The sequence below is a fragment of the Pseudoliparis swirei genome, chromosome 17 (assembly GCF_029220125.1).
Source record: "Pseudoliparis swirei isolate HS2019 ecotype Mariana Trench chromosome 17, NWPU_hadal_v1, whole genome shotgun sequence".
In the NCBI taxonomy this organism is placed as follows: domain Eukaryota; kingdom Metazoa; phylum Chordata; class Actinopteri; order Perciformes; family Liparidae; genus Pseudoliparis; species Pseudoliparis swirei.
In genome coordinates this window covers 2,523,593-2,548,899 of record NC_079404.1, presented here as the reverse complement: position 1 = coordinate 2,548,899, position 25,307 = coordinate 2,523,593, and the positions used below count along the sequence as shown (strand labels likewise).

General features: G+C 44.9%; 1 protein-coding gene across 2 annotated transcripts in view; it reads right to left on the bottom strand.

Annotated features, from left to right (window-relative positions):
• The window catches only part of LOC130207476 (serine/threonine-protein kinase 32C-like), a 65,723-nt gene extending 41,173 nt beyond the window's left edge, over positions 1 to 24,550 (bottom strand). For both annotated transcript variants that reach the window (XM_056436109.1, XM_056436111.1), the window contains exons 1-2: positions 24,137 to 24,550; positions 7,570 to 7,625 (exon numbers count right to left, since the gene is read on the bottom strand). In XM_056436109.1, coding sequence (XP_056292084.1) covers positions 7,570 to 7,625; positions 24,137 to 24,218 — 138 coding nt within the window. In that variant the 5' untranslated portion in view covers positions 24,219 to 24,550. The remainder of the gene's footprint in view (positions 1 to 7,569; positions 7,626 to 24,136) is intronic.
• Positions 24,551 to 25,307: the final 757 nt, after the last annotated feature.

Below are 25,307 nucleotides of genomic sequence, written 5' to 3'. Positions count from 1 at the left end.
CTAAAAATCACAACTTAAATCCGCCGTGTTCAGTATTCACAGCACCACAACACAATCACAATCAGACGACGATGCAGAGATCAAAAGCGTGTAGAGATTTTATCTCCGTCCTTCTGAATCTTGACAACTACAAATGCATAAATAATACATCTTGTGCCTCCCCCTCGAGAGTTCAGCAGGGATTCTCTCGGATTAATTTTTCAGCTTGTGTTTCGCTGTCAGCGAACGGCGATTAAAAAAGAAGAGTTATCCGGGGTCGCCCTAAAAGACACGCTGGCGCACAAACTTTTGACGATGCCGCATTTGGGCGAGAGTGCTTTGAGAGAGTGAGAGAGAGAGAGAGAGAGACAAACTGCGAAGGTGAACGTGCTTTCGGGGTCTGATGAACATGTCGCCCGGGGAGAAGACGGAATGATTTGCTCTTTCATTCGGTTTATTCCCGCTGGATGTGCCCCACTAGAGAGCTTGTAGTACCACATTGCCCCACTAGAGAGCTTGTAGCAACATATTGCCCCACTAGAGAGCTTGTAGTACCACATTGCCCCACTAGAGAGCTTGTAGTACCATGTTACCCCACTAGAGAGCTTGTAGTACCATGTTACCCCACTAGAGAGCTTGTAGTACCATATTGCCCCACTAGAGAGCTTGTAGTACCATATTGTCCCACTAGAGAGCTTGTAGTACCACATTACCCCACTAGAGAGCTTGTAGTACCATATTACCCACTAGAGAGCTTGTAGTACCATATTGTCCCACTAGAGAGCTTGTAGAACCATGTTACCCCACTAGAGAGCTTGTAGTACCATATTGTCCCACTAGAGAGCTTGTAGTACCATATTGTCCCACTAGAGAGCTTGTAGAACCATGTTACCCCACTAGAGAGCTTGTAGTACCATATTACCCCACTAGAGAGCTTGTAGGACCATATTGTCCCACTAGAGAGCTTGTAGTACCATATCACCCCACTAGAGAGCTTGTAGTACCATATCGCCCCACTAGAGAGCTTGTAGTACCATATTACCCCACTAGAGAGCTTGTAGGACCATATTGTCCCACTAGAGAGCTTGTAGTACCATATTGTCCCACTAGAGAGCTTGTAGTACCATATTGTCCCACTAGAGAGCTTGTAGTACCATATTACTCCACTAGAGAGCTTGTAGTACCATATTGTCCCACTAGAGAGCTTGTAGTACCATATTACCCCTCTAGAGAGCTTGTAGTACCATATTGTCCCACTAGAGAGCTTGTAGTACCATATTGTCCCACTAGAGAGCTTGTAGTACCATATTGTCCCACTAGAGAGCTTGTAGTACCACATTACCCCACTAGAGAGCTTGTTGTACCATATTGCCCCACTAGAGAGCTTGTAGTACCATATTGTCCCACTAGAGAGCTTGTAGTACCATATTGTCCCACTAGAGAGCTTGTAGTACCATATTGTCCCACTAGAGAGCTTGTAGTACCATATCAGAATCAGAATCAGAATCAGAATCAGAATCAGAATCAGAATCAGAAACAGGTTTATTGCCAAAGAATGAATGTTTTCACAAACAAACGAGGAATTTTTTTTGGTGGAAGGTGCAACATTTGGACATGACAAACAACAATCAACGCAAGGAGGGAGGAGGAGTGGGAGGAAGAGGGAGGAGGAGGAAGAGGAAGGAGCGGGAAGAAGGAGGAGAGAGGAAGGTGGAAGAAGAGGTGGTAGTCCTGGGGGTGACAGTCAGTCAGTCCGGGGTCCATTGATGAGCCCGACCGCCGTCGAAAAAGCTATTGGTGTGGCGGGAGGTCGTGGTCATGATGGACGCAGCCTCCTCCCGAGGGAGGGACTCGAACAGGAGTGTCCAGGGTGGGAGGGGTCGGCGACAATCTTTCTGGCCCGCTTCAGTGACCTGGAAGTGAACAGGACCTGGAGGGAAGGCAGATTGCAGCCGATAACCCTCTCGGCCGAGCGGATGATGCTCTGCAGCCTGCGCTTGTCTTTGGCTGTGGCTGCAGGGTGCCAGACGGTGATGGAGGAGCAGATGATGGACTCAACGATGGCCGTGTAGAACTGTACCATCATCTTCCCTGGCAGGTTGAATTTCCTCAGCTGCCTCAGGACCCCACTAGAGAGCTTGTAGTACCATATTGTCCCACTAGAGAGCTTGTAGTACCATATTGCCCCACTAGAGAGCTTGTAGTACCATATTGTCCCACTAGAGAGCTTGTAGTACCATATTGTCCCACTAGAGAGCTTGTAGTACCATATTGTCCCACTAGAGAGCTTGTAGTACCATATTGTCCCACTAGAGAGCTTGTAGTACCATATTACCCCACTAGAGAGCTTGTAGTACCATATTGTCCCACTAGAGAGCTTGTAGTACCATATTGTCCCACTAGAGAGCTTGTAGTACCATATTGTCCCACTAGAGAGCTTGTAGTACCATATCACCCCACTAGAGAGCTTGTAGTACCATATTGTCCCACTAGAGAGCTTGTAGTACCACATTACCCCACTAGAGAGCTTGTAGTACCATATTACCCCACTAGAGAGCTTGTAGTACCATATTGTCCCACTAGAGAGCTTGTAGTACCATATCACCCCACTAGAGAGCTTGTAGTACCATATTGTCCCACTAGAGAGCTTGTAGTACCATATTGTCCCACTAGAGAGCTTGTAGTACCATGTTACACCACTAGAGAGCTTGTAGTACCACACTCCCCCACTAGGGAGCTTTGGTGGTATTCTCTACAGAAAGACGGTCTTAATGATAATGAATACCAGCAAAAATAAAAAGCAATAAGCATTGTGTGTATTTCAGAGCTCTTCAGCCGCTTCATGAGGCCCTGGAGCCATTTCATCCACACGGCCCTCGCTTCCTCTTCCTCTGCTTTGAAACCCTGAAGCCTAGAGAGCAGCGCTATAGTGGAAGCGCACACTGTTTCTGGGCTAATAGGTTGCCGAGGGCCGCGCTGCGGCCGCGCTGCGCTCTGATCTGCTCTCACATGAGCTCCTCACACCTGCAGCCAGAAGGTAAAGAGGAGGGGGGACGTCTTCATGGGAGTCTGAAGCCCTGCAGGGTGACAGGAGGGAAGAGAAAAGGCTACACAAAGTCTTCCTCAGCATCCTGACCTTTCCACAGACGTCAGTACTTTCCCCAACATGATGAGGCTGTCACAACCTCCCTCCCCCCCTTCGCTGCATCTCCTTCTCTCCTCCACTCCTACTTATTTCCCCAGCGTCTCCTGCTAATGAGGCCTCTACAGGGAACACACATGTGGAAACCCACCAGCTGAGCCTCGGCGCTGCCTCTGACACGACTCGTCTCTCCCTCCGTCCGCCTCCTCCTCTCCTTTCCGCTTTGATGTTCACCTGTTCACCTGACTGTCACACACTGCTGTCGGTGCCAGTGTTGACTCCTCACCTTAATGAGCCTGGGGGGGGGGGGGGGGGACGACGCTCCTGGGGAAAAGGTAGTGGAGAGGCGACAGAGAGAAAGCAATTATCCCCAACTCAGTGTACGGCCATGCAGCCCTTCAGGCAGGCGTGTTATATTTAGATATATATTCTCCACTGCTGAGCTACCATCACCCCCCCCCCCCCCCCACACACACACACACACACACACACACACACACATACCTAGGGGGGGACAGATGTGCCAGTATGGGGCAAAGTAAAGCTGTAAACCACGGGTATCCACACTTTTTTTTTCACTGAGGGCCACATACTGAAAAATATACAAAAGTGATAGCCACTCACTAGAAGTATATCGCCTCGCCTCCATATTAAAGTTAGCGAAGTGAATCAAATGAAGTCATTATACTCATATAGATATGTTTATATATAGGAATATGCTTATCTCGGTGTATGCAAGAGTAAAAACCTTAAATGAGAGACAATAGTGTGATTAAAAGAATTCATATTGATATAAAAGTGTATTCTCTTCATCAAACTGCGTAAATGAACTTCTGAATATAACACGTTTCCATGACTTTTCGGATTTCATTTTTTCAAGGACTTTTCCATTATTTCGCACCGGCCTCGGCCCTCCTGTGTCAGCCAAATTCTCTTTGGTGGTGGAGCTCGATATGTTGGGAGCGCCTCCACCGCCTCCGCCTCCGGTTCCTTGACTACTCCAATCAGACCGGCTGTCAATCACTTGAGTGTCAAATTACTTAGTTAAAGCCAAACTAATCAGAAAAATTAACACTTGAACATCAGCATGATAATAACTGCTGAAATTGACATAAATCAACTTAGGGAAAAATTGATTTGACGATTATACTCATACTTTTTGGATCTGGCCCATGCCCCGCCCCCTTATTAACTCTACTGCAGCCAAAAAACACATTATGACTTCTTACCTTTGCATTGAAAATGCGGAAGGTAATGTTTTGATCGGCGTGTATTTATTTATTTATTTTAATGCGTGTTACTCGCATAACTCAAAAAGTATTAAACCGAATCGCATGAAATTTGGTGGGATGATTGGTTATTATCCGGGAACCATTTGATTAGATTTTGGGATCGATCGGGTCAAAGGTCAAGGTCAAGGTCATGAAAAGGTCAAAATCTTCTTTTTACCATAGCTCGGTCAATTTGTATCCAATTGGCATGCAACTAATGCCAAAATGTTCATAATTTAATGCCCAATCTTGTGATATGCGAAGGTATGCGCTCTACCGAGTGCCCGTTCTAGTTTCTAGTTTTGACTTGTATTCGTATCTTAAAAGAGTTTGTAGTGACACGTCTCTGTGTGATCAGTTGCATGCTTAAATGATAACCGCCTGGGACGGAGACACTTTAAACCGGGCTGTGATTTATGAAGTCTTGCTTGCAGGAGGAAGACAGATCCCCTCGGCTAGAGGAGCAGGCCCGCTGTCGGCCACGCCCCCTCACACAGCCTCTTCTTTCTCAGCTCTAACACACCGTACGAGAGCAAGAGCGAGCACGGCAACACACACACTCCCTCACAAATAAAACACACACACACACGCAGCAAGATGGACCATTATGTCGGAGCACCTACACAAGAGTACACCGATCGTGTTACACGGTGCTACAGAGCGAGATGAACATCCCTCTCCGGTCTGTCCTTCACTCTCAAACACACACCAGTGTTTTTATGTTGCGTTTAATAAAATAGTGCAACAGTAAAGCTGCGTTCACAGCTAAAGTGTTGCGGATTTTCCGCGTGAGTACATGCCATGCAAAGTCCACGTACGGACGCGAGAGGTGGCGATAGACGCACATTTTCGCCGGGCGGTGCGTCTGACAAGAATTGTTTAAATATTGCGACTTTCCGACGCCGAGTAGCGAGAGCCAATCGGCGTCGAGCTGCTCCTCCGTTGGTGAATCTAACTGCTGCTCTAGTGGAGCTGAAGAGACATTCAGACGTAGAGGTGAAGGTCACCGAGCTGTGAGCCAACGGGTGATGTCATGGATAAATATATATATATATATTAATGTTATGAACCCAAACACGAGGGCGCTACATGTTCACACGTTTGTGTGACGTCCTCAACACGTATAGAATAGAATAGAATAGAATCAGCTTTAATGGCCATGTAGGTTTGCACATACATGGAATTTGACTCCGGTTACACTTTGCTCTTCCGTACTTATACACACACACAATATACAATAAGCGGGATAAATATAAAAAAGACATTAAAGACAGTAGTCAAAAAGTGCAGATAGTGCAGATGGAAGAGTCTGATTAATTGTTCATCATGGTGACGGCCAGTGGAAAGAAGCTATTTCTGTGTCTGGTGGTTTTGGCGTACAGTGCTCTGTAGCGCCTACCAGAGGGCAGGAGTTGGAACAGCTTGTGTCCAGGGTGTGAAGGGTCTGCAGTGATCTTTCCTGCCCGCTTCCTGACTCTGGCGGTGTACAAGTCCAGAATGGAGGGGAGGCTGAAACCAATGGTTCTTTCTGCAGACCTGACGATCCGCTGTAGTCTGACTCTGTCCTGTTTGGTGGCCGATCCAAACCACACAGTGATGGAAGAGCAGAGGACAGACTGGATGATGGCGGAGTAAAAAAGGATCAGCAGCTCCTGAAGCAGAACTAGAGGTGAGTTCTTCATGGTGGAGGAAGGAGATGATAACTGTTTCCACGGAGTAAAGCCACAGAGATAAGCCCCGCCCCCTTTAAGCCCCGCCCCCTCTAAGGCGCGAATGAAGCAAAAAGCCGCAAATAGTCAAGTGAGTAAACTCACGCGAATATTCGCAACAGATGAGGCAAAACAAAAACAGGATTTTATTTACATTATAGCTACCGTGCCAATTGGAGGTCGTGGCTAACCCGTCTTCTTCCCTAAATCGCCGTGTACACACACACACACACACACACACACACACACACACACACACACACACACACACACACACACACACACACACACACACACACACACACACACACACACACACACACACACACACACACACACAGTGTGGAGAGCTGAAGACTCAAGCTGCTGTTCAGTATTCAGGAACAGCAAAAGGAGCGCAGAAGGTTTTTGTGGCCACAGTGGGACAACAAAAACCCCACGGCCGGGCTGACGTCCAACGAGGTCGTCTCTCTGAGCGTCTGGCCGACTGCGTGCGAACACGACGCAGATGATTGGACGCCGGCTCTCGGACAAGACCCCCCCCCCCTGAGTCGGGAGAGAGAGCAGCTCGTTTCACGCTCTCTCCGTTCGAAGTTTAAAACAAAACAAAAAACACGAATGAACATTAATTCCCATGAGCGTAATGTAATCTACGGTGGGGAGAAAAGAAAAAAACAACTCTGCATGCCGGTCGAGCCTCGATGAGCCGCCCCCCTCCGGCATCACGGCGGCAGCTTGAAGGAGCGAAGCAAGAAGGAACACATTTACATAAATTCTCACGGTAATGTGTTTGGCAATCGGGCGACGCGCTGTGGGCGGAAGAAAAAGAGATCGTCTTTTTGAGAAAGGATTCGCAAAGACACCAGAGAAATGAACCAATATTCGCCGTGTGATGTTTGGGATCCAAAAGGAAGATAAACTATTCCCCGTCTCTGAAACCCAGACTGCGCGTCGACACACACACACACACACACACACACACACACGCGCCCTCCGAATTAATCTCTGAAGTCTCATGCAGGAAATTTAATCGGAACACAAAAAGAATTCGTCTAGAAGTTGCCCCGAAAACAAATCCAACAGTTTCTTTTATCAACAATGGCCACCCATGACGATATTGGCACCCGAGACAAGCTTGAAAAGGGCGGCTGCGATTTGGCAACACAATATGCCAAACACACACACACACTCACACACACACTCACTCACACACACACACACACACACACACAGCAGGTTTTCTCCCCCGCTGCAGTCGGCCAAACATTGTGCTGCTCTGTAATTAAATGGAGGAGTGGGGTCAGAACTCCCAACAGGTCGGCCGGCCTCAGGTGAAGAGTGGATTGTCTTCACGGAGAGAATGACATAAATGTATAACTATTATTAAATAGAAATATTATTCATCTTTTAAGCGCCGTAGTGTCACGCGAGCTAACGTGTAATCGTGTAGAAGTAGAGGTTACGTTACCTTTCCGAAGCTCCCTTTGCCGATGGCTCGCAAGATCTGGAAGTGGTCAAAGTTCACTGTGAGGAGAGAGAGAGGGAGAGAGGGAGAGAGAGAGAGAGAGAGAGAGAGAGAGAGAGAGAGATCCGTTAACGTGGGGGTCACATGTACATGGTCTTAAATTAACCAACCAGACGCTGCCCGGTTTCCTTTAGCCAATCATGTCGCTGCTGTCAAACTGTTACACAGGTTCTCAAGCTCCTCCACCCTCCTCCGCCCCCTAGGCTCCTCCACCCTCCTCCAGCTCCTCCCCCCTCCTTCAGCTCTCAGGCTCCTCCCCCCTTCTCCAGCTCCTCCACCCTCCTCCAGCTCTCAGGCTCCTCCACCCTCCTCCAGCCCCCAGGCTCCTCCACCCTCCTCCAGCTCTCAGGCTCCTCCCCCCTCCTCCAGCCCTCAGGCTCCTTCACCCTCCTATAGCTCTCAGGCTCCTCCCCTCCTCCAGCTCCTCCCCCATCCTCCAGCTCCTCCTCCAGCCCTCAGGCTCCTCCCCCCTCCTCCAGCTCCTCCCCCATCCTCCAGCTCCTCCTACAGCTCTCAGGCTCCTCCACCCTCCTCCAGCTCTCAGGCTCCTCCACCCTCCTCCAGCTCTCTGCTGCTGATGATTGAGACTTGAAAAGAAGGTGTGTAGTGTGCCCCCGTTTTTTGCCTGCAGGTTAATCCTTCGTGGATCCTCTGCGCTCGTACCCTCGCACACGGCTAATTCTAAATCACACGGGCTGCACCCCGGTGCCGACGCCCCGAACACGGCGACCCGGTGGGGATGAAAAGGGATGGTACGGCGGGGGGCATGGATTCGGTGGTTCCTCTTTCGGAGGAGTAAAGTCACCAGGCGCGTTGCTTTCCAGCCGCGGCGCCGTTGGTGTCCCCAACATCCATCACATCCATCAGCCTCCAGACAAAACAAAGGATCTGCTGCTAATCGGAGGAGAAAGTCTTGAACCATCCTCCTGAAAGTATCGGAAAATGTACCCGAGAGACGTATTTATCCAATTCTGTGTGCATCCAAAATAAATGTGTTATAGATAAAGCCTCATGTATCCCACAGTGTGTTCTTCAGCAGGACTACATTAGAAAACAAAGAAACTAAATCAGAATCAACAAATCCTGACAGAGCAAAGTGAGAAAACCCAGCGTCGGGTGGTATAAGCCTCGGCCTACCTGGATACCAAAAGAAGAAACCGTAGAAATGTAAATGGACGATGGCGGTGTTGGAATATGATTCTCCTTTAAAACGCCAAATTAACCTCCACACAACCCTGAGTGTCAATGGGCATTTATCTCTCAGCTTCAGGTGGTTGATCTCCACACAGCTGCTGCTGGTGGGATAGGATGAAGAAAGAAAGAAGGAAAGAAAGAAAGAAAGAAGGAAGGAAAGAAAGAATGAAAGAAAGAAGGAAAGCAAGAAAGAAAGAAAGAAATAAGGAAAGAGAGAAAGAAAGAAGGAAAAAAAGGAAGAAAAAAAAAAGAAGAAAAAAAATTGGTAATAGTCAAATATGGTCGTCATGTCATGTGAACATGGAGCGAAGGCAATCATACAATTAAAATATAATTATATATATATATAAAGAATTCTAAAATTCATAAAACACCATAAATTGCTAGAGCCGCATCCAGTGAGCACTTCTTCGGCAAAAAGCCCGTTGTTTCCTCCAGTCGTCATGTGAACATGAGCGAAGGCGACCAGGAGCTTTGGGGTGATTTAGTCTCGTGGTAAATACGGGGTGGACCAGCCTGCTGTCCTTCCACACTGAGGGGTTCAGGGAGGCAGGTCAGAGGTCTCTGGGTCTTCATCACGATGAGGAGCTGACCCTTCAGGGGACTTCTTCTCTGAAGTACTCGTATGAACCAGAATCAGGGTTCTTACACATTTTGACCAATGGATTTCCAGGACTTTTCCAGGACTTTACACCAAATTTCCATGACCAAACTGAAATCTCGGTATAAACATGAAAACTGTAGAACATGTTGCGTATTGAGAGCTTCTCGCTGGCTTATATTTTGAGCGTCTTTCTTTAAAAAATATATTAATTATTTCAAACTCGGCGTAAATGAGATGTGATTTTAACACATTTCCATGACTTTTCCAAAACTTTTATGATTTAAGTATTTTCCATGACTTCTCCAGGCCTGGAAATGACCATTTTAAAATTCCATGACTTTTCCAGGTTTTCCATGACCGTACGAACCCTGCAGAATTATCTCGACCCGAGAGGCGTGACCCTCGTGTCGTCTGAAGAAGGCTGTGGCTGTCGCTTCGTTGAATCTCCCGTCACAGATTCCCTGAGAAGCTGCGTCACGACGTTAAAGGAATAAAACAGACAACGGCAACTTTGATTGAGAGACTTCATCCCTCCTTTCCCGGTTGACGAGTGCATCTGATGCCTCGACGGGGGCCGGGAGCTGCCGCCGAGTCGGCTCCACCGGGGGCCTCGCTGGGTGATTGTATCCCGCCGAGGCTGGCACAGAGCCCACAGAGCGCGAGCCTGAGAGCGGGGGGGCGTTCATGAAGCGCTCACAGAGCCGGAGGCACAGCTCGGCCCTCACGGGGAGAAGTTTACGTCTGCGTGGGACTTAATGACATCCTTAATGTCCCTTTACTTAGAGACACCACTCAACAATCCGTAGCTGCATGCTATCGACGCCACTATTTATTTTAATACTTATTTTAACTTGATTTAAGGGAAGTCTGTCAGTTTCGGGCATCTCTAAAAACGACACTACCCACGAGCCTTTGCCACCATTGCTATGGAGAAGAAGCCAGAGTATGGTTGCAGTCAGATAAATACAAAATCAAACTAGAACGGGCACTCGGTGGAGCGCATACCTTCGCACATCACAAGATTGGGCATTGAATTATGAACATTTTGGCATTAGTTGCATGCCAATTGGATACAAATTTACCGTGGTATGGTAAAAAGAAGATGTTGACCTTTTCATGACCTTGACCTTTGACCCGATCAATCCCAAAATCGAATCAAATGGTCCCCGGATAATAACCAATCATCCCACCAAATGTCATGCGATTCGGTTTAATACTTTTTGACTTATGCGAATAACACGCACGCACGCACCCATACAAATACACGGCGATCAAAACATAAAACATAACCTTCCGCATTTCCAATGCGAAGGTAATAAAAAAGGAGGTTACAGCGCTCACTAAGACGACCTGCATGACGTATATAGTTCAGGGTTGCTTTAACCCTCCTGTCGCCTTCGGGTCAATTTGACCCCATTCAATGTTTAATGTCGGTGTTCTTTCGGGAGTCAACAAACACACATAAAGTACCTCACACTTAAATTAATTCTAATAATTTTCTGGAGATTTTAATAGCTGGGGTCATATTGACCTCAAGGGTAAAATATGTTAGTAAATATAAAGGTAACAGGAGGGTTAAACATTGAATCGGGTCAAATTGACCCGAAGGCAACACAAGGGTTAAGAGACAGCTCTGCAGCACGGAGCTCTTGAGGGGAGGATAAACCAACAATTAACTATTCTTTTTATTATTAAAAACATCTGTAAATATTTGTTTATATCCGTTCAGACTATACATGTTTGGCTTTTTTCCTATAAAATTTCTTGAATACATAATAAACAATCAATTGAAAAAAAAGTGTTAAATTCAAAATACAGAAGCTATGATCGAGGGATTGACTCCACCTGGCTCTCAACATGGCGACGCCCATGCTCGTATAGGCCGGTCCCGCTAAGTAAAAGATATCAGCTGTTTCATAGTATATTAATGCTCTGAATTTGAAATGTAGCACCTTTATTGTACTATCGTGTACAACATGATGACTCAGCACTACTATGGGCAATGAGGATTCCAAAGCATACAGTATATATATATTAAATGACTCAAATAAATGAGAGAATAGTTTCATTAAAAGAATAAACACTTATGTCTTTTACATTATGGCGCGTTCAGTTGCAGCGCGGAAAATGTGCGAGTATGAAAGAGCATACGGCGGCTTATATTTTGAGCGTCATTCTTTTAAAAAAACACATTAATTATTTAAAACTCAGCGTAAGATGCATATAAGTATATAACACATTTCCATGACTTTTCCCAAAACGTTGAGGATTTTTTTTCAGGACTCGTATGACCAAACATTTGGTGAAATCTCGGTATTAATCTTAAATGAGAGACAATAATTTCATTAAAAGAATAATATAGATATAAATGTTTATTCTTTTAATTAAACTGCGTAAATAAACATACGAATATAACACTTTTCCACAGGACTTTTCCAGGCCTGGAAATAACAATTTTTAAATTCCATGACTTTTCCAGGTTTCCCATGACCGTCTGAACCCTGAAGTATGCGCTATAAGTGTGTACTACTTTATACAAGCTGATCAAAAGAACAGATTTCTATGATGATTGCGAAGACAAGAAAAGACAAATTGAGATAAATCAGGACAGGGTAAAATATAAGATACGATCAAATGAAATATGACGAGTCAAAATAGATTCTACGGGGCCGTCGGGTATAATATGGAAGATGAAAGAGAACAAAGGCTGGAGGTGAAGGAGGACACCTTGAAGACCACGAAGACTCATTATGCACAGAGATCATTAACCTGCTCATCACACGCCGGGAAACACGGAGCAGCACAAGAGGCTCTGGAGCCTCGACCTTTAGAGAGGACGACGAGACAGACCTGCAGCACACACACACACACACACACACACACACACACACACACACACACACACACATCACACACACACACACACACACACACACACACAGGGAAGATATCAACTCTGCAGCGAAGAAAAAACGCAGTGTTACAGGAAAGTCATTAATGAGAACAAAAAGACTGCAATTAACAGCTGGGACCACACACACACACACACAAACACACACACATACACACACACACACACATATTGACACCCACACACACAAACACACACATATTGACACCCACACACAGAAACAGACCCACACACATATACACACATATTGACACCCACACACAGAAACAGACCAACCCACACACACACATACACAGGAACATGTTGACATGCATACTTATACACACACACACACACGCTGACACACACCCACACAGAAACAGACCCACACACACACATGTTGACAAACACACACACACATACATACACAGGAACATGTTGAAACACATACGTACACACACACAGAGGAGGAACATACCGACACACACAGATAAATACACACATACACACACACACACGGGAACATGTTGACACACACACACAGAGGAGGAACATACTGACACACACACATAAATACACACATACACACACACGGGAACATGTTGACACACACACACACATACAGAGGAGGACCATATTGACACACACACATACACACACACACGGGAACATGTTGACACACACAGACACAGAGGAGGACCATATTGACACATGTATAAAAACACAGACACACACACAACACACACACACACACACACACACACACAGAGGAGCAACATGTTGACACACACACAGATGAATGCCAACAAATGTATGAAAACATTTCTCGTGTTATTTAGTCATTAAATATGAATCATAAGTTATTTTTTCTTCATTAATCAGCGTCACACAGACGGCGCGGTTCCGCCGCTCGCCGCCGACTCTCTGCCGTGTTTACTGCCTTCAGACCCGTGTGGTTTTTAATTGGCACGCAGCTCTTCAGCCTCCCTGAGGCTTCGACGTGAAAAAATATAGATATTATTAATTTCTAAATGTGCCAAGTGGACAATCGTTCAAAACAACTCTGCGCTTGGCGTTTGAGGCGATACCGTGACACTGAACACATATATACATTTATTTTTAACTAAAATGTGCGTTGCATCCGATCAAGTCTTTCCCTGCAGGCGGCTCGTCGTGTTTTGCTTAGCCCCGCCCTCGGAAAACTGTCAATGGATTACAAATAAATTATAAAAAGAAAAGTTTAATTTAATTTAGCATTAATTTTCTTCCACTTCTCTACACTGACCCGTGTGCTTGATATGTGGAGAGTAATTAGCAGACGACAATTTATTTAATGTTAAAGACTCTTCCGGAACGGGCACGCAGTTATTTATTTTTTTGAAATATGAAGCTGCAAAAGAGCGAAAAAATGATTGATTTCTCAACTCGACTGCAGCAAACAAAGTAAATATACTTTCACCGAGCGGATCAAGTCTCAACCCAACTGCTGCTGCTGCGGCAGCTCGTGAGGCATGCTAGTAAAATATATACACTCCTCCTTTTGCTCTAGTTTAAAGTTCCACGCTCAGTGGAAACGTAGCAAGAGATACGAAAAATAATAACTTTATTGCATTTAAACCATTTAGCCACGAGATGGATATGTGATATTGTAAGCCACACATATGGGAGTGTATCATCGTGTGCTTAATTGACCTCAATGTGGCCGACACATGACAGTGTCTTGATTTTTCTCCGCTTCACAAGTTTTGATTTCATTATAACGTGTAAAGTAGCAATAAAACGTCAAGAAGTGTCTTTATTCTTGTTCTTTAATTTCATAAATACATGAAACTATAGTTTTTATATATACTTTCTTAATATATAAATATATTTGCAAATATATATAAATAATATATATTTTTGTTATATATATTTATATGTGTATATATATATAACCAAAATATATATTATTTATAAAAGTATCTTTATTCTTGTTCTTTAATTTCATAAATAAATGTTTTAAATATATATTTGTATATATAAATATATACTGTATATAAAATATATTTTATATATATATATATTTCTTTATTTTTTTATAAGTACAGTATATATATATATACTGTTGTGGCTGGATTTCTTCCTTTTTGGTCGACTCTGACTAATCTCTTGTCTTGACGCTTATAAACTTGTATTTCTCTCCTATCTGACTGCTGGTGAGACGCCACAGAATACTCACCCTCTGGACCTCAGTAATCAAACACCCACAGGACACAGAGAGTTTGGATCAGAGTTCAATTCACGTAGATTTATTTGTAACCAACAGTTTCACAAATAAACCTGGGCTGGGTCCGGTAGTGAAGACAACAATCTCCCTCCACATTTGTCTTTTCCAAGCCCCGAACAAACACCTACACATATTATTTATACATCAGCCTCAATGCAGGTGCCGCCTCCGTCCCCTCCCTCCTTACATATCAGTTCTCGTCACTCAGTGTGACCCCTGCCCCAGTCCAAGCCGGTTACTTTAAAGAATGTGAGGTTCTTGCTGACGTCTCCCCCTTCGTCTCTCTTATCGTTATTGTGTCTGAGCCTCCTGGTCCTCTCTGCAGTCTCCTCTCTACCGGTTAAGACTGGAGCAGCACAAGGCCGCTGTATCTAGCTCTGTCTGGCGTTGTTGACCCTTGTCTGAGGGAGAGAGCTGTGTGTGTGTGTCCTCTCAATCGTCTTTGTAGATGTCATTTAAGCCTAATATAACACCATGTACAAATTTAATACACCCTATGTATATATGTTGCGGAAGCACACAATTTGAAACATTTCTCCCACCACAATACACATACATATATATACATATAAATATATATAAAAAATATTTCTTATATATATACATGTAAATATATATACAGTATATATATATATATATATAAAACTTTATACGCTGTGGTATCAAATAGCTTTTGCAGCTCCAGACACATTTTATTTAGTGGAAAATAGGTCAAAATGTCTCGGAAAGGTTGCCGACCCCCTTTTTAAATAAACAGCTGATGCATTACTCTGACTTTTATTCTATAATTCTGAGTTAAGATTCCATCCAACCCTAAAACACCAGACGGTCGCCCGTCAAGAACACACAAGAAGTTACCTAGTGGGGAAAACATTCAGTCGGGTTGTATTCACACCGCAGATGAAGTATGAACGCTCTCCTCGGGAAAGTCAAAACACCACCCATGACGTCTCCAATTTCACCCATGGGTTCCCTCGAAGAGCATCACCACACGATCAATAAGCGTGGACCAATGCTGTCACCTGAAAATGAATGCATCAAGCTGAGCTGGAGGCAAAGCATTATCCTAATGAGGTGTGTGTGTGTGGGGGGTGGGGGCCGATACGAGGGAGCCGCAGGTTTCCACCGCGCTGAGACGGCGGAATCGGGAAAGACCGAAACGTGACGTTCTGTCCCTGTAGCATGTGGAAACCGATCCGAGACACCTTCCCGTCTCCTCTCGGTTCATAATGAGCGTGAACACTGAAAACACAGATTTTATGCATTCAAAATACTCTCTCCGGAAACGCTTCAAACGGGATGTATTAACGTAAACACGTTTTAGTTCTGGTAATGGTTGAGAGTTGGTGGGTGGGACTGCAGATCCCACTGGGAGTCGATGCATGAAGCTCACGGGAATAATTAAGTTGAATTCAGAGACAAATTTAGGGTAGGAATAAATAAGCATATTTTTGCTTCTACCTATACCTTTTCTTTGAGTGTCTTCTTTTTGCTTTCCTGATGACACAAAAGGATTCACAGTGCTAGAAAATGAAAGTTTCCATGAATGCTTGGTTTATTTTCCCCGTGTGTTTGTGCGTCGCTGATGTGACGAACAACTGTGCCTCTGATTAGTGTGTACGCACTACATACTAAATACCTCTTCTGGGAATAAACGGCTGTGTGGAAACTTTCTGGATAATTTCCTTGAAAGCCTCTGAGATGTGTAACTATGGTAACCAGAGCCAGCCTCGTCCCGTGATTTTTGAGAATCACAAAGTCATTTGTTTTTCTTCTGACATTTACAACTTTGTGAAGCTTATGGAAGAATAACATCCACTGCTTGGCAATAAATGCGACACACACACCCTAATATTGTTAAAGGAACACACTCCTTGATAATCAATGATAACATGTGACACACACACATACACCCTAATATTGTTAAAGGAACACACTCCTTGATAATCAATGATAACATGTGACACACACACACAGAACCCTAATATTGTTAAAGGAACACACTCCTTGATAATCAATGATAACATGTGACCTCTATACCTTGTTATCGTATCAGGGGGGGTCGTGCAGCGGGATGACGCCACGTAGAAAAAGAAGAAGCTGCACGACCCCCCCACCCCCGATGGGAACGGACAAATCCGGCCCCCGGCGAGTATCGACCGGGGCTCTCGACGTTATTCCGCCGCCGGCTTCCCGGTCGTTACCGAGTCTCTCGACGATCCGAGACCGCCGGTCCGATCGCAAAACCTTCGACGTTCTCGAAGCAGGCGAGAAACCGCCTCAACGCGGACGCCGTTTGCAACGTTTCTACAACACAACCCAGACACTCGCCTCCATGAACGACCATTTCAACGAGAATATGACGCAATTCTGCAACATGGCTCAAGCCTCAAGGCGGTGGAATCCGTTTTGGGAGCTCTGATGTTGGATTCATATACGCAGGATTCACACACATGTTGACTTATAGATTTCCATGACTTGAAACCAAATTTCCATGACCAAACATTTTGTGAAATCTCGGTGTATACATGAGTAAATACCTTAAAAATGACAAATAGTTTGATTAAAAAGAATAGATATGTATATAAATGTTTATTTTTTCAATCAAATTGCGTAAATTAACATGTGAATACAACAAACTTGCAGGACTTTAGGGATTCTGTTTTTTTCAACTCCTTTTTTCAGGCCTGGAAATAACCCTTTTTTGAATTCCATGACTTTTCCAGGTTTTCCCTGACCGTACGAACCCTGAAGGACGCCGTTTGCAACGTTTCTACAACACAACCCAGATACTCGCCTCCATGAACGACCATTCCAACGTGAATATGATCCTGCAGCATCACTCAAGGCAATGTTATCCGTTTCGGGAGCTCTGATGTTGGATTCATACACATGTTGACTTATAGATTTCCATGACTTGAAACCAAATTTCCATGACCAAACATTGAGTGAAATCTCGATGTATACATGAGTAAATACCTTAAATGCCAAATGGATGAGACAATAGTTTGATTAAAAAGAATAAATATGTATATAAATGTTTATTTTTTCAATCAAACTGCGTAAATGAAAATGTGAATATAACAAATGTCCAGGTCTTTAGGGATTACATTTTTTTCAAGGACGTTCTCGGGGAGCTCTGATGTTGGATTCACGTACGCGATATAAATAAAACTACAGGAAACGTGTCGGGCTACCGCCCCTCACGCCTGTAGAGACGATGCAGAACCACCCACAGCGAGTACACAGCTGCTTCAAACCTTTTCATCCAATTAAGAACCGCATCTCGACACTCTACCTGAACTACCCCCCCCCCCCCCCTCCGGTCGGACCTGGTTTTACAAAAACCACCGACTGGGCTGTGACACATCGCAGGGTAGAAAATAGACGACGCTACAGGGTTGAAATGCCATAGCAACCTTTCGACTGTTCACAGAGGGACGCATCAGGGATCTGTTTAGACGGCGGTGAGAGAGGGAGGGAGACGAGGAGTGGCAGTAAACAAAGAGTCTTTGAGAGGGTTTGCCGATGGCGTACCGAATAAAACACCATCCCGCTCTATGCCGAGTTTTGCATTCTTAACTTTCAGCCTTTCAAGGGTGAGAAGTCCCCTGGAGGCCAAATAATGCATCAACAAAGAACTAATTATTCAAGATGGCGTCCCCATTTTAAGGTCATTTCTCAGTGAGGCGTTGAATATGCAAACGTGTGTTTTGTGCACGTGTTAATTAAGAGGAGAGAGGACCATTTTCTTTTTAACAGGCATCTCTTCCGACACCTGGAAGTAGCGCCTGTTTGCATACCCACGTGGGCATAAACAGGTTGTTGCTCTTCTTCTTTTTAACAAAAGCACTTGTGCATGACAGCTGGAAGAAAATGGAAAGGTGCGTTCACACCAAAAGCGGTATTTGTGGCTTTTCGCGTCACTGGCGCCTTAGAGGGGGCGGGGCTTAGAGGAGGCGGGGCTTATCTCTGTGGCTTGTCTCCGTAAAAAACGTTATCATCTCCTTCCTCCAGCATGAAGAACTCACCACTAGATCTGCTTCATACGTGTTGAGGACGTCCCACAGACGTGTGAACAGCTCCGCGGAGATTGTGCGCTCTTTAGTCTCTGGAAAATAAGATGGATGATTTTAGGCAAGGATCAGATGAACATTAAGACTCTTTCGTTTCCTGCTCGCGAACCTGGAACATCTGTCATCACCACAGCCGTCTACATTCCACCACAAGCGGACACGGCGTAGCACTATCGGACAAATCAGACCATGCCGCCATTTTGTGCCGCCCCTAGCGGACGACCTGAACTCATTTTAGCGCATCTAACAAAACAACATTAGCGTAGCCGAGGTGAAGTGTTCACCACAATATTCAACCTCTCAGACTACTGTTCATTGATTACAAGCTGATTGAGCTGGGACTGAACACCCCTGTGTGCTTGGATCCTGGACTTCCTGACCGCCAGGCCACAGGTGGTCAGGGTGGGCAGACACCTCCAAATCCCTCACCCTGAACACAGGATCCCCACCAAAACTAAGGAGCTGATTGTGGACTTTTGGACTACACTCCCACCCTGCAGGACTTGTACACCAGGAGTTTCTTTCCTCAGGCCATCAGGATTGTGAACACACACACACACACACACACACACTTACTGTAAATATTGTGTTGTTTTTAGTGTGTACTTGTTTTCTGCTTGCATTCCCACATTCCTGCTGAGCATTCACACTGTTCTGTGTGTGCACGTGTGTGTGTGTGTGATCTTGAATCTTGAATCTTGAAACATGTAGCGCCCTCGTGTTTGGGTTCATAACATTAATATATGGGTAGTTGACAAATAAGGGTGAAACAGTATTTTTTTTAATAAAGTTCTAATGAGGATTATAGTTGTATGAAATTATAATACTCAAAATGATGAATTTTTCAAAACTGCTAGTGTTCCGTTGATTTTTTGTATAATTTCATTATTTTTGAAGCTTTTCTTATACAATTTGTCCTGCGGTGTGACATGTCACTATATAATATTTTACTATTATTGATTTCAAGTTCAAATTAGGTATGTTTAAAGTTTAAGAAGTACTCTTTCAGAATGTTCATTAAAATTCTGCATATGATTATTTTTCACAGCTGTTTTTTTATTTGATCAATTGAATTGAAAAATGTTCTTCAAAGTTGAGGCGAAGATTCGCGAATATTGCGTCTGTACGTTGACTTTGCTCATGGGATCTACTCGCGCGAACAATTCGCAATGCTTTTAGTGTGAACGCAGCTTTAATCTACGAGCACCAAAGGAAAGATGAAGAGAGCAACTAGCTGAAGACAAGAGGAGACCATTAAAATCTTCTTTTTTTTTTTAGAAAAGGCCATCGATTCATTCGCGGTTTAAAAAAAAGTCTGCGGACGTTTTGTAATCGAGGACATTAGATTAAACTGCGATGAATTTCTGACGTTAGGAAACTTCATCTAATATTTCTACAAAACTAAATCAATTCACAAGTTAATATAGCCTTGCAATATAGAGTTTATTTTCTTATTTCTCTTAAATATTTGGTCATGTAAGAGGCTTAGAGAAGTCTCTCTCTTTATAATAACTGCACGCTATGAAGCATTATAAAATACTTCATCTACATATGGTGAATCCATCATTTATAAAGTGTGGAACAATAAATTATGAATTAATTGTTGACAAAGCGGTTTGTCATTACTATAATAAATGGCCACCTGTGCAGCTGTTGAATAGAAATATTACACTAAATATACAATAAATGTAATGTTGGTATCTTAATAGATGAGTTGAGCTCAATTGGTCAATTAAAATTTCTATGGCAACGGGAAAAGAATACATTGGTGAGGTAAAAACTCACTCGAAATATTTCCCCCCCAAAAAAAGATGACGCTGAAAGGAATTGAAAAGCTTCAACCGATGCTTCAATGTCGGACAAATTCATACTTCTACTTTATTTATCGTCTTTCTTTTAGCTGCCATTTCAAGCTATTTCACTCGTTTAATATTTCGGCTGATTTTCAACCGTTCAACTCCGTTTCTTTCAGAAAACATGTCGGTTCTCCAGTTTTATAGGTGGAGAAACTCTCTATAGGTTTGTAATGACGCGACACATTCCACGCATATAAGGCCTGTCGTTTTATTTATTGTATACACATTTGTTATTTTGATGGAGTGGTTTAATACTTCAGAAATAAACTTATGTGCCCGCAGCAGTGTTCCCCGACCTATTGCGCAATACCACTCTGCCCATTACGGCCCTCCGCCGTGGCGAGAGGCCAGTAGCCGCGGGGAGCCGTGAAGTCGAGTCGAATAAAGAGTGAAAGAAATTGAGAGCCTGTAACAGATGAAAGAAAGAGAAGCGCCCTCAGTATTCAGCGCGGGCAGCCGGCCGTGTCTCTGCGTCCATCTTCATCCGCTCTCTGCCTCGTTCCCTAATCCTTGCTTCAAAAATGCAGCTTTTGATGCCGGTGAAGAGTTCACAATGAATACATTTCACATATGTAAATAACTATATGTAATATGACAATAAAAGTATTTTTTCTCTTCTTCCTCTTAATAAATCCAAAAGGTCGTATGAGGATCGACAAGAAAAGAAGAAGAAGAAACCAACACGAGATAAAGTTGATGTTTTTTTTTCCTCCCTAATTTCCATAAATAAATCCGACAAATTTAACAAAGTGGAATCGAATAATTTTGTAATACGTCTTTGTTTGTATTCAACATAACCAGCGAGGAAGGGGCCCCAAGTTGCTTCATTTTAAAAGGAATAATCCAATATGAATGATGAACATGAAGATATAAACAAACAAAAACAGGAGGAAGAAGCCCTGGTCTGTTACAGCGACGTTTGTGCTGCCTTCAGGTCCGCTCGCCTCACAATGCAGCTCACGCACTGCGCTGCACGTTGTGGTTTTGTGCTAAATGATTTCACGGCTGGGAGTCGTGACTTTGCACGGCACCGGGTGCAGAAATAGTCCGGCACATTCGAGCTTTGTTCTGTAGTTTGGCAGCCAAAACAAACCAAGAAGAGACTCCTCTCAAATGACAAGAGAAACTGAAGTGTCTCGCAGACCGGCTGTTGTCAAGGAGAGGAGGGGGAAAGAAACTAAAGCAGAAACTATCAGGATGTGCACCTCAATCAATTCCACAGCCTTCTCTGGCTCCTCAATCCATCTGCCAAAAAAGCCCTTATGGCAGCTACGCCTGCACATCAACCTGACCGCTCGATTATGTCGGAGCCGAGCGCCGCTCTAATATTACTGCCTAATGCAGTCGGCCAATACGCCGCTTTCCAAGAAGACGAGCGAGACCTGAGGGCAGGGGGGGGGGCGGAGCCTGGCAGAGTCCACGGTTTGTTTTGCCGGAAGACGACCGCCCGAACTCCACCAGTGTTTTCATAAAAGGGGGCGGGCACTCGAGAGGACGACCGCGCGTGAGCCCGGCGGCGCGCGAACACGCCAAACACACAAAGCTTTGAGTTGAGCGTCTGCGATGACGAAGGCCGTGACGGCCGAGGGGCTCTCGACACAGCAGACGGAAATTAACGTTGAAGCTGCAATGAGCCGTAATTAGTTTTCCTCGTAGGTCATGCATCACTGACACCGGCGTTCATCAGAGGTGGTGGAGATGACTTCACAAACTAAAGGAGAGAAAGCGCAACAGGAACACTTCATTTGCACCCGGCAGAGAAAATTTGCTTTATTTGGATACGTGCGTTGACTTTGCACGGACCCTACTCACGCAAAAAAATTCACAACGCATATACTCGCGTAAGTTTATTCGGGGTTTTTCATTCGCGCCGTAGAGGGGGCGTGGCTTATCTCAAGCGCTACTAGAGTAGCAGCAGCCGGTTTGATTCAACAGCGGTACGACGTCAGCGGTACGACGTCAGCGGTACAACGTCAGCGGTACGACGTCAGCGGTACGACGTCAGCGGTACGACGTCAGCGGTACGACGTCAGCGATGACAGGCGGAGCGTCTCGACCCAGCGTCGGGCGAAATTTCATTCACGACATTCATTTTTCATTTGCGCCCCGGCAGAAAATTTGCTTCATTCGCATATGTGCGTTGACTTTGCACGGACCCTACTCACGCAAAAAAATGTCACAGTGCATATACTCGCGCAAGTTTATTCGCACGATTATTTGTGTTTTTTTCTTTTCTTCCTGCATTCGCTTTATTCGCACCGTAGAGGGGGCGTGGCTTATCTCAAGCGCGACTAGAGTAGCAGCAGCCGGTTTGACTAAACAGCGGTACGACGTCAGCGGTACGACGTCAGCGGTACGACGTCAGCGGTACGACGTCAGCGGTACGACGTCAGCGATGACGGGCGGAGCGTCTCGACCCAGCGTCGGGCGAAGTTTCATTCACGACATTCATTTTTCATTTGCACCCGGCAGAGAAAATGTGCTTTATTCGCATACGTGCGTTGACTTTGCACGGACCCTACTCACGCAAAAAAGTTCACAACGCATATACTCGAGTGACTTTACTCGCCCGATTGTTTGTGTGTTTTTTCTCCGTCATTCGCTTTATTCGCGCTGGAGAGGGGGCGTGGCTTATCTCCTGCCCTACTAGAATATCAGCAGCCAGTGATGACTGGTGGGAGCATCTCGACGCCGATTGGCTTTCGCAACTTAGCGCCCGGGGGCGAATTTTTTTCGCTATTCTCATCATTCGCCCCATTCTGCATCTGTGCATTGATTAGAATGGAATCTACTCGCGTGAAAAATTGGCAACTTTTGGTGTGTACGCCGCATTGAGGCTGCTGCTGGTGTTGCCTTCAACAAACCCACCACTCCCCTTGATAGTCACGTGAATCAGGGCTGGGCGCTTCTTGAAGGCCATTGATTAAATGCAACAATCTTAATTGGGCTATGCATGTCGGAGCCTGGACTAAACACACACACACACACACACACACACGGGGTATATGACCACATCTCTGCAGTGAAATGACCTATTTATTTATTTTTACTCATGTTTGTGCCCGTAACTTGGCCAGCACATTGATGATGATAGCGCCGAGGCAACACTGGATATTTATTTATTTTGTGTGTGTGTGTGTGTGTGTGTGTGTGTGTGTGTGGTGGGGGGCTCTTCAAAAGAAGCTCACACACTGACAAGACATCTCGAATTAACATTACTTTCACGAATGTGTCTAATCTCATCCTTAATTATGCAATCAACCAGCTGTCTTCAAATAGTCCATCCAGTGCTTCACCCCCACGGAGTCCTGGTGGGTGGCTGAAGTTCTGACTCCATGAAGCCAACATTTCACAAACACAAACGCAGCCTTTGTTTAAATGTAGGCGACACACTCTTCTTCTTCTTCTTCTTTTTTCTTCTTCTTCTACTACGACTATTTTGGTTGTCGTCGGTTAGGGTGAAGACTCCAGCAGTCTGCACAGCAACAGTCTGTCACCCCCCCCCCCCCCCTCGTATAAAACTTTGATAACTTTAGCCAATATTACAAGATAACGCTAACTTTTAAGACGTGGAAACGTCTTTAAAACACAAATGGAGAAGGGAGGTTTTTCCCCGCCACTTACCATCTTCCTTTTCGTCGAAAACGGGCCTCTTTGAAGAACTATTGACTCCCATCCTCTTCTTCCACTTGCCCCAGTGAAACATCGATGCTCAGGTTGCATTCCTCGCCTCTTTGAGGAGAAACCGCAGCGCTTGTGTTGGATGGACGCCCTCCTCAAAAAGACAGCAGGTTAGTACTAACCGTACATTTCCCCCGGTCTCCCCCACACACCCCCAAAAAAACCGTGTCCGTTATTTCGCTTTAATTAACGTTATCGGATATCTATTCTACCGCGAAAAGTGACCGCCGAGCCGCTAAAAACACTCATTAAACAAGGCGAGAGCAAGTGTAGCAAGAACCGGGATTTTTTTGTTTTAAACGCCGTTCGGTTCGTTCCGGTTGGAGGTCGGTGTCACTACCCGGTGCGGGTAGAGTTCTGCTGTCTTCCCGTAGCCTGCCAGCCAAACCGAAGAGACTCGTGTGTTTTCGGTCGGGGCTCAGAGCTGCGTCAATGAACGACAGTTAGCGAAACCGGAACCGGAAGTTGAGCAGCGTCGCCTTAAAAATAAAAGCTTTAGAGACGTGTCGGATGTTGAAGTCATAGGTGCAACGTGACTATTTAGACTCGTTTTCATTTATAACGTTCATGTTATGATTTATATCGATTCATTTTACAACCAAAGCAGGCAGATATATATACGAAATACAGTGATTTTGAAAGCAGTCTTCATAAAGAATCAATATGAGCGAATGAGTATGACGTCAAAATGGATAACTGTGTTTCCTCTATTTCATATATAAGTATAAGTAAGTGAACAGTCTATAGTGGATGAGAAATTAAGATATTCAGCTTTCAAAAATCCTCCCGCATTCATTTATTTTTTTACTGTAAATGAATTTGCCACAGACAGCTTTTATTGTGAAAGTGAGAACCGAAACTGACAGCGGGTTGGCCGTGTAACTTGACGAGAGTAGTGTGACAGATGCTGGCCAGTGACTGTGGTCGACGTAGCCCCTTGTATCACAGACTGCCATGCATATCAACGCATGGGGACCAGCCTCTGGAGGGGAAGCCAGGGTGGGGGGGTAGGGGAGGTGTGGGGGGGCTTGATACCAGCTGAACGCCGGTGCTTTCCTGCAGCCCATATGAACCTCAGTGGAAATATTCCACAATCTCATTAGTAGATGGATGG